This window comes from Nicotiana tabacum, chromosome 1 (assembly GCF_000715075.1).
Source record: "Nicotiana tabacum cultivar K326 chromosome 1, ASM71507v2, whole genome shotgun sequence".
NCBI classification, from domain to species: Eukaryota; Viridiplantae; Streptophyta; class Magnoliopsida; order Solanales; family Solanaceae; genus Nicotiana; species Nicotiana tabacum.
Window position 1 is genome coordinate 210,895,214 of NC_134080.1, and position 10,466 is coordinate 210,905,679.

Below are 10,466 nucleotides of genomic sequence, written 5' to 3' on the forward strand. Positions count from 1 at the left end.
CTGTCATTACAGAAGCGGACTCCAAATAGGTAGTTTTCCTCTTACAAAATACAGGAGGAGCCCTCGGTTTTCTCGAAGGTCCTCGAGCTGAAAAAGTAAAGTTGAAAAGTTCACTTACCACAATACTGTAACAAGCAAGGGGCCACAAAGTCAAAACAGTTTCAAGTAAAAATAAATGAACTTACCGGCCGCGGAAGATGCCAGCCCGAACTTCTTAAGAAAGGCCGGCCACTCGCGGATCTCCACTATATGAGGCAGAACCTGGCTAACCCAGTCATGAATATCCTCGACCAAAGGAGGAGGCTCAATCTCAGTTGCACAAAGAAGGAACGAAATGTCAGAACACGGTGAAACAGGTAGAGCAAATGCTTGATATTAAAAAAAAAGAGAAAAATACTTACGGGCATAATTCCAAGCCTCAAGGAACCCGTCCGAGTTGGCCACTACGTGCTCGACTTTGACAAAGAAGTAGTTGAGCTAAAACTGACGATTCGCCTTATCGTCCATCTTTACCACCAAACATTTGCTCCCTCGGTGGCGAAGATGCAACATTGTCCCCCTATGGAAACTAGGGGCGAAGAGATGCATCAAATGACGAAGTGAAACCTCGACCCCGACTAGATTTGCATATTTCGTAAGCATGCAGATAAGCTTGTAGATGTATGGAGAAAGTTGGATCGGGCAAACGCCGTAATAGCGGCAGAATTCCTCCGCCAATGGGATAATAGGGAAGGAGTAGCTGACGTGGAAAGGGTATACATAGAAAGCACAATACCCAAGGCGGTGTATTTGTACCACATAGTGCTCTGCTGGAATTAAATCGATGTGGGCAGAAATCTCGAACTTTACCCTAAAGTCAGCAAGTTCAGCCTCTTTCATCAATGACTCCGAGATCTCAGGGTCGTCCTCGGGCACCTTCGAAAAACCGGATCTAACCTTTTCACTACGAGGGATTATCTCCTCAACCGTAGGAAAATTCTCATCTTCGACGGCAACGGGAACACTTATAATGGGGAGGCATACGTACCGCTAAAGGAACAGGGTCAGATACCCTACCAGAACTAGAAGATACATTAACCATATTTTTTTCCTTAAAGAAGAGGATGTTGCAAGTGAAGAAGGGTTGTGAGTAGTTGGTACTACTGGAATCGAGGAAGGCAGATACACAGTAGTGAAGCTGAAGAGGATAAGAACTCTAAAATGAAGAATGAGGAAGAAGACACAGAGGTTCAATATTAAGAATTCAAAACATAGGTAAATGATTCCATATCCCTATTTATAAGAGTTCAAAAGCTAGACTCGAGAAATCAAACTGTCACTACCAGGCACAAGAATTGAAACAACAAAGTCACGAGAAACGGCGTAGGGCATCAGGAAAATGCATAATAATGACGCATGATTTCATGACATCATTCTGAATCAGTGTGACCTTAGGTTGCGGCTCACAAAAGGCCACGTTACTACCTCGTCTGAAATGCCACTACTCGACCTGCTCGCCTAGACTTCCCAACCACAACAAATAGGGCCTGCCCATCGAGGCCGTCCAGGGTCGGCCTCACTAAGCGGAGGGACTAACTATATATGCCAAAATCTGTCTTGAGGAAATTAAGTGTAAAGTGGCGTCACAGAAGAGATCGGCGGAGGTCAATTAGGAAGCATCAAGGTTTGTGATCGAGAAGCTAACGATGGCTGAGGTCGATTGTTGTGCCAATAGCTGTAACAATCACTATTTGAAATAAGACATTGAATATTCCCTGGGATATTCCCTTCATTAGTACTATTAGGGTTGTTAGGGATAGGCCTTGTATAAATAGAAAAAGAGATAAGTGGATAAGGCATATAATATTCATTTGATAAGAACACTTTTTGAGAGGAAGATTCTCTCTCTAGCAAAAATACAAATTCTAACTTTTCATCAAGATTCTTGCTCACGTTATTTCATACTTTTCCATCAGATCCGAGAATATAGTTCAAATATTCTGGGATTTGCATCAAGTTCTAGATCTAGAGACATTATCATTAATTAGGTTTAACCCTTCGTTACATAAGACTTAATAGTTTAATCGAAAGTATATACTCCCTCTGTTCCAGTTTATGTGAACCTATTTCCTTTTTGGACCGTTCCAAAAAGAATGACCTCTTTCTAAATTTGGTAACAATTTAGCTTAACTTACAATTTTACTCTTAATGAGAAATTTTTATAACCACACAAATACTCTGGGCCCCTTTTTGACATGTTTAGGACCACAAATTTCAAAAGTCTTCATTTTTTCTTAAACTTCGTGCCCAGTCAATTAGGTTCACATAAATTGAAACGAAGGGAATATTACTTTTTTGTCTTTTTGGTCAAACAGTCACGTCGTTGGATACATAGAGGGCCATTGTTACAACAAAGAGGATACACACACGTTGACTAGTGACACAGCTGCCATGATATGTAAGGACTAGGTAGTCGGTAAACATATCCAATCTTGAAGAATTAAAATAATATATACTAACAGTGCAAAAAATTATCTTTTTACTTGATTGATGTAGTTTGATGTGTTAATTGTAACGTAACACTATTGGTAGTAAAATGGATAAAAAAAGATAATTATTTACTCATATTTTTTATTAAAAAATGGATTGGATAATGAACTTATAGAAATGAATCACCACTTAAAAATGAATACTTAATGGATAACCAATAGGTTTAACTTTGTATTTGCAAAGAGTCAAATTGGGATTTCCTCAAATTTGGAAGACTAAAAATTCTTCCAAAATTGATCACATTCAAGAAGCCATGGATAATAGGTATCCATATTATCCATCATTTGACTGATTTTCTATCCGTATTAAATATGGGAAGGTCAGATATTTTATCCGTTTTTGCGTTATACGTTTTCGGCCCACCCATATTTGATTTGATCCGCACCCATTTGTCATCCCTACGTACCACTATCATTTTTATCGTGTCATCAAATTCATTTGTATCATAAAAATTTAATAATAATTATCTTATAAGTGACCTGATTGTGTCACATTTTTTTTTTTACAGACATTAAACTTTGGCACAACCATAAAAGATTAGAGGTGTATTGTCATTCCCAAAATGTAAAACAAGTCTATAAATATCTTTTGTTAATGACTATTATCAAGCATGTCTTCATGCAGAAAGAGCATATTTAATTTTCTATTTGGCCAAATATAGACCAGGTCAACGCAAGTTCTTCGGCTATATATGTTTATACGAGGCAAAGGTCAAGTGGCCAAAAACACCAAAACAAAAAAAATTCTTCCTTTTTTATCGACCGTCCTCAAGTTTGTTTTGGTGGAATTTACCTCTAATAATATGACTTTCAAATCTTCACCGAACAAATGAATTTGGTTTGTTATTGTCTCTTAATGAAGGCTTTTCTCTTGTCACCCTCTCTTCTTCTTCTTCTTTTTCCTTTACCAATTCATCACCCCTTTGGACATGGCCATAAACCTATCATTGTAATTGCAAATATTATAAGGATTGAAGAGAGAAGGGTTAGAAAAGAGAAATTCAAAGCTAGTTTAGATTACATTTTGAAGAAATAGAGGAAAGGAAATTATTTAACTGGCGAAAAGATGAATGACTTGTTTTCTCCTTCGTTAAAAAAATATCAGGACCTGAAACAACAGGTCCAGATGGATGATCTGGAAGCCGGGGCCGGAGGAGGGTCCGGCCTCGACCCTTCCCAGAATGAAAGCATTGATCTTGCTAAATTCTTTGAAGATGTAGAGAATGTGAAAGAAGATATGAAGGATGTTGAGAAGCTTTATAAAAGATTACAAGAATCAAATGAAGAGAGCAAAACCGTGCATAGTGCTAAAACTGTGAAGGAAATTAGGTCTCGAATGGATAATGAAGTGACACAGGTATTGAAACGAGTTAAGATCATCAAAGGAAAGCTTGAAGCTTTGGAAAGATCCAATGCAGCTCATAGGAAAATTCCAGGTTGTGGTCCAGGATCCTCTGCTGATCGAACGAGGACTTCTGTAGTTAGCGGTTTAGGGAAGAAATTAAAAGTTCTCATGGATGATTTTCAAGCATTGAGAGCAAGAATGAATTCAGAATACAAGGAGACGGTGGCAAGAAGGTACTGTTAAATTGTGCAACAATCTTATCTAAAAGTTTGAACTATTCGAGAGAGCAAACTCTAGGTCCTTTATAACTCTAATATAAATAACAGGGATAGGGGCGTTATCGAGCAAGAAAACAAATGCGTTAAGGCGCAATGGCTTTTGCACAACAGCTACACCCTTACTTCGTGCCTTATTTGCCACTGAGAAACTAATCTAAACAGAAACCCGTACATGCTTTATATCAAAGTCAACTTTTTCCCCTTTAGTTTAGAATGAAGGACCTTGCAACCTAAGTTGATCGGATTCTTTACTTTCGATATTGCACACATGTCGATACGACATGAGTGTGAGTAGGGGTAAGGGATCCGTATCGTCTGCTCAATCGATTTTGGGCACTTTCACCAAAATCAACGGAGAAATTCGGGACAAATACAATAATTTTTTAAATCAAAACAAAAGCTGGGTGAAACTGCAGGAAATGGAATACTTTGTATATAGAAATTTCTATGCTAGTCTTTTTCCTTTTATCTCGTTCTTGGATTCTCATCTTGATTAATATCTCTTTCTCGGAATACCTTGTAAGTGATCATATAATGTCTCATAATTTAGATATTTTTTTATAACTCTATTTTTAGATGTTTGAATATTTTTTTAGCCGGAACCCCACACCAATATCTGTACCCTCGAATCTTAACATTTAGATCATGAAGGATGTGACCACTAATCCCCACCAGTATCGGACATCCGCACCTGAGTCTGAGCAACTTAGCCTGCTACCTTGCCAACTTGCTTCACCCTATCTTTCTATTTTCTCAAATGGACATTTAGGAATCCCTTGTTCAAAGATCCTAACCTAGATCAATATCCATTCTCAATAGAACTATTTGTTTACTTATTTATGTCTTCAATAGGTACTTCACCGTGACAGGAGAGAAAGCAGACGATGATCTGATAGAGAATTTGATATCAAGCGGAGAGAGCGAGTCGTTTCTCCAGAAGGCAATTCAAGAACAAGGAAGGGGACAAATTATGGACACCATATCAGAAATTCAAGAAAGACATGATGCTGTGAAGGAAATAGAGAAGAACTTGATTGAGCTACACCAAATTTTCCTAGACATGGCTGCACTAGTGGAAGCACAAGGACAACAATTGAATGATATAGAGAGTCATGTGGCACATGCAAGTTCATTTGTTAGAAGAGGTACTGATCAACTCCAAGAGGCTAGAGAGTTACAAAAAAGCTCAAGAAAATGTACTTGCATTGCCATTCTCCTTATCATTCTGCTTATTGTTGTCCTTACTTTTCCACTTTGGTCGCCTTTAATTACTAGCCGATTGTAGAAATGATATTTAACAACAAAAGAAAAGACCCTTTTGGAAATATTCATTGTCAGAATATTTTCTTTTCTTTATTCATTGTTTGTGTGACAATACTTATAGAAGTAACTTCTGTCATATTAATGGCTTGTTTCATTATGTACATACATGTCGTAATCCTTATATTAATCTTTGTAATCAATGTGCCGCGAGAGAGCAAATGGTGCGATATGTTTGAATGTGAATAGTGATGTACGCAGAATTTTGTACATGCAGTTATTAAAATTTGAACGAGCAAAAATACAATGAATTAAATAATAAAAATCTAAAAAGTGAACCCTATCATATTTAAATTTTGAATCCCCTCCACTTTTTGAGTGTAGTATTTTGCATACCCCATTGAACCTGAACTTTTTAAGTGACAATGAATTATTCCTTCATGTTTGAAGGACGAAGGTAGGTACAAAATCGTCTCTTAAATATAGTTCTAAGTAGTTTTGGTCCTTCAAGCTTTTTAAAACTGTACACTTTTAGTCAATATCAAATATAAAACAAACTTTGGTTTTTAGATTTAACGAGAACTGTGAAAAACAAAAGGATTTAATATGGATTCAAATTTAAAGGTGCAATTTTTGCCATTTTTGGTCTATTTCTGGAGAGTGGTACAAAAATTTGAGGTGCAATTTTTTCTCTTTTTTTTTTTTTTAAAAAAATTTATTTCTAGTGTTTGATAAAGTATTTGGTAATGCGATTTCTAGGATTTGAGAGGACTTTCCTAGTATTTCTAGTTAATCATTTTTTCATAGTTCTCATTAAATCTCACCATTAGAATTTATTAAAGATATGACAGATATTAAAATAACTCACTCTTGACAAACTTAGAGGCAAAATTACTCAAGGGTATATTTAAAGGACTACTTTGAACTTATCGCCGAGATAAGGCACCATTTAGTCATTTTTTCTACGTACCCATGTGGCCTATACTATGAGAAAATGTTTAAATATACCATTCGTTATACTTTGGATCCAAATATAACTTTGCCGTAATATTTTTGGTTCAATACCCCTCTTCTGTTAAGTTTGTCCAAAGTGGACATCCAATCCTATATGACATTGATATCTTATGAGGTGGATGTCACGTGACATGCCACCTCAGCGCCCCCTAATCCATATATAAAAGACTAAAATTTGAAATATAATATTTTTCATAGTAGCGATAATGGTGGCAATACTGATGGAGAAGAAGAAAATTTTAGTGGTGGAAAAAAAATAGAAGGGAAGGGTAAAATGAGTTAGGGGCGTTGAGGTGTCAAGCCATGTGGCATCCACCTCAGCAAATGTCAGTGCCACGTAGGATTAGATGTTTGGACAAATTTGACGGAAAAGAGATATATTTGAACTAATAATATAACTATAAAGGTATATTTGGACTCAAAGTATAACGAGGGGTATATTTAAACCGTTTGTAATACTATGTAGGTATATTATGCCCTTTTCCCTTTTTTCTGATAAAAGCACCAACAAATGTTGGAGAAGCGCCAACTTCTTTCGATAAAACGACTCAAACTGCTGATTCTTCCTCTGTCATGTTCTTGAAACTATTTATCCAACGCCATTACAGCTCTGTTACTTCCCTCACAAATCCTCCTTCCAAAGAATCCGAAATAATCCAACTTTGCAGGTCAGGTTTGCTATCCCAAGCTCTAAACCTTCTCAGCACCATAAACAAAATCTCCTCAAAACCAATATTATACGCCACATTAATACAAGCATGTACAAAAGCTCATTCATTCAATCACGGGCTTCAATTCCATGCCCACGTCATCAAAACGGGCATCGAAAATGACCGTTTTGTCGGGAACAGCTTGCTTGCTTTGTATTTCAAATTGGGTCCCACTTTTTCGGAGACTCGTAGGTTCTTTGATGGCATGTTGTACAAGGATGTTGTTGCTTGGTCTTCGATGATAACTGGGTATGTTCAATTAGGAAAGCCCAATGTTTCATTGAAGTTGTATGGGGAAATGATCGGTTTGGGTTTTGAGCCAAATGGGTTCACTTTATCTGCTGTGATTAAAGCTTGTTCTGAAATTGGGATTTTGAAATTGGGCCGTGGGTTTCATGGTGTTGTGATTACCCGTGGATTTTATGAGAATAATGTGATTGTGAGTGCGTTGATTGATATGTATGGTAAGAGTTATTGTTCTGTTGATGCAGTTAAACTGTTTGAGGAATTGCCTGAACCAGATGCTGTTTGTTGGACTTCGGTTATTTCGGGTCTTACGAGGTGTGAATTGCATGAGGAGGCTTTGAGGTTGTTTTATTTAATGCATAGGAAGAATGGGTTGTCACCGGATTTGTTTATGTTTGGGAGTGTTTTGACTGCATTGGGTAATTCGGGTAGGTCGAGGCAAGGTAGAGAAGTTCATGCTAAGATTGTGACAAGTGGACTTTGTGGGAATGTTGTTGTTGATAGTAGTTTAGTTGATATGTATGCAAAATGTGGGCTGGTTGATGAGTCTCAGCGTGTTTTTGACCAAATGGCTAAGAGGAATTTTGTGTCATGGTGTGCGTTGATGGGCGGATACTGTCAAAAGGGTGACTTTGACGCTGTAATTGAGCTTTTTAGGATGATGGGGGAAGTTGATCTTTATAGCTTTGGAACTGTTCTTCGTGCTTGTGCAGGGTTGGTAGCTTTGAAGTCGGGGAAGGAAGTTCACTGCCAGTATTTGAGGAGAGGTGGCGGGAGCGATGTTATTGTGGAATCAGCTCTTGTTGATCTCTATGCAAAATGTGGCTTTGATAATTATGCCTATGTCATTTTTTGCCAAATGAAGGTTAGGAATTCGGTTACTTGGAACTCAATGATATCTGGATTTGCTCAGAATGGGAAAGGTGCGGAAGCCATTGCAGTATTCGAGGAGATGATTAGTGAAGGGGTCAAACCAGATTATATCAGCTTTATCGGGGTTCTTTTTGCTTGCAGTCACAGTGGTATGGTTGACGAAGGGCGAAAATATTTTCTCTCAATGATTAATGAGTATGGTATCAAACCTCATATTGAGCATTTTAGTTGCATGGTTGATCTTCTAGGTCGGGTTGGAGAGGTAGAAGAAGCTGAAAGTTTGATTCTTGGTGCAGAATTCAGAAATGATTCTTCCCTTTGGGCTACCTTACTTGGTGCTTGTACTAGTAGTACAAATCCTACTGTTGCAGAGCGTATTGCAAAGAAAATGATGGAATTAAATCCTGATTATCATTTGAGTTATGTTCTTCTAGCAAATGTGTACAGAGCAGTAGGTCGGTGGGCTGATGCTCTTGAGATTCGGCGGCAGATGCAAGAAAAAAGAGTGAATAAGATAACCGGGAAGAGCTGGATTTAAAACGAATACTAACAGCTTATGGCCTTTTCAGTGAAGAACTCTATCAGGTTGCCCCTACAAAGACTTTCCTGAAAGCGCTCAAGATGATATCACGGATACATGATAGCACATTTATCAATTTTACTCCTTTCAGGATGACCCTTGTTACAAACTGCAACTTGTAGTCCTCGCTTATATGTATTCCTTGGACTGGGGTAAGCATGCAGTATGAAGACCAATTGTCAGAGTATCCAGCATAAGCATTATAGACGTGTATAGCGGACACGTCACTGGATATAGAGATTTATCAACCCATAATATTGATAGCCTTAAGGTTTCCTAATAGTTCAAAATGTAGGACCTGACACATCTTGATCTGAGTCTTTTAGGAAAGGAAGAGTTACTAGTGACACAAGCCTTTCGATAACACGAGTGACCAAAATCGCGAGAATGCTTTCAGCTATGTGCAACATTGTAGAAATAGAATTGTCGAATTCTTTGAGATTATTTATAAACATTGACAGCAGAAAAAAAAAGCTGATTTTTTCAAAGCTTTCTTCCCTTTTTATTCCGCTGGTTTCAGGATGAGAGATTTAGTTGAACTTATCCTGTTACATCTTGAAATTGTATTGTCAATCACTATGAAATTTATCAGAGTTTCAAAGCTGATACTTTTATTAGGTTGCATCTCTTCTTTCCCCATATTAACTGAAAATGAATTTATACAAGACCAAACTATAATGGGCACCCTGTTCTTGAAGGATAAAAAGAGCAAACTGCAGCTTGTTGAAAAGTGCTACTAACTAATTATTACCAGGTGCTGATTTAAATGGAATCTATAGATCCCGTTTAGCTACTTTTTTTCAAAAACAAATTGAAAACATTGTTTGTTTTCTGAAAAACTGGTTTATGGCAGTTTTTGGATGAAAAATGTTCTTTCACTCATAAAACTTCAACTCTTTTTCTAAATAAAATGCATGCCCAAATACAACTTCAACTTCCAAAAATTATTTTTCAACACAACTTTAAAAATTCTTTTTCAAGTTTCAATAAAATCTATGCCCAAATGCTTAAATCTATGCCCAAATGCTTGTGGGGGAGGGGGGAGGGGGGGAAAGATGTTGTAATTTGCACAACAGCTCAGAAGCCCTCTCCCATTATCATTTTCAACTTTCTCAGTTTTGCAAGAACTATAAATTCATAACAGCTTTACAGGACAGCATATAATAAAAACCAAAACAGCAGAATATGCCAACATAACCACAACTCTGAACATACAACATTAACACTTGAGTTGGTGGGGTGCGCTAGGCCCAAGCAATAGTGCAAGACCAGGGCTACGCATGAAGGCCCAAGCAGCAAGCTACCTTGATGAGCCTTCCCCCTAAAAAATTGAGTTAATATCGTGTGAGCCAATGACCCACATATCAGATATTAAACTGATAAGAACAGATACTACACTTGATCTTAGCCAAAAGGCCGAGAAAGGTATGATTTACTTGGTGCACGGGCCTCTTCATTTATACTGCCTTTCAACTCTTTTTTTTCCATTTTCTATCGATGTGGGATGACAAACCTTATTATATAGGAACTCCTTTGCTTTATTTGAAGGATACCAAAGGGCAAACTACAGCTTGTTGAAAAGTGCAGATATAACTTCTTATTATTAGGTGCTGATGTAAATAGAAGAGAAAA

General features: G+C 37.5%; 2 protein-coding genes and 1 non-coding gene across 3 annotated transcripts; 2 read left to right on the forward strand and 1 right to left on the reverse strand.

Annotated features, from left to right (window-relative positions):
- Positions 1 to 3,373: 3,373 nt before the first annotated feature.
- LOC107789795 (syntaxin-124-like) lies at positions 3,374 to 5,507 on the forward strand. Its single transcript, XM_016611663.1, has 2 exons — positions 3,374 to 4,106; positions 5,004 to 5,507. Exons 1-2 carry the CDS (start codon positions 3,595 to 3,597, stop codon positions 5,434 to 5,436), a joined length of 945 nt encoding a protein of 314 aa, XP_016467149.1. The 5' UTR covers positions 3,374 to 3,594; the 3' UTR covers positions 5,437 to 5,507.
- Positions 5,508 to 6,916: 1,409 nt separating this feature from the next.
- Positions 6,917 to 9,319, forward strand: LOC107789796 (pentatricopeptide repeat-containing protein At1g03540-like). The gene has a single exon (XM_016611664.2). The coding sequence runs from the start codon at positions 6,999 to 7,001 to the stop codon at positions 8,790 to 8,792; it is 1,794 nt and encodes a 597-aa protein (XP_016467150.1). The 5' UTR covers positions 6,917 to 6,998; the 3' UTR covers positions 8,793 to 9,319.
- A 749-nt stretch (positions 9,320 to 10,068) lies between these two features.
- Positions 10,069 to 10,263, reverse strand: LOC142165440 (U2 spliceosomal RNA). Its single transcript, XR_012696182.1, has one exon. It is a non-coding gene; the product is annotated as a U2 spliceosomal RNA (small nuclear RNA).
- Between the last annotated feature and the right edge of the window lie 203 nt (positions 10,264 to 10,466).

Coding starts and splice junctions, on each gene's coding strand:
- LOC107789795 (XM_016611663.1), top strand. CDS start 3,595: ATGAATGACTTGTTTTCTCCTTCGTTAAAAAAATATCAGGACCTGAAA. Junction 4,107..5,003: donor AAGGAGACGGTGGCAAGAAG/GTACTGTTAAAT, acceptor TGTCTTCAATAG/GTACTTCACCGTGACAGGAG.
- LOC107789796 (XM_016611664.2), top strand. CDS start 6,999: ATGTTCTTGAAACTATTTATCCAACGCCATTACAGCTCTGTTACTTCC.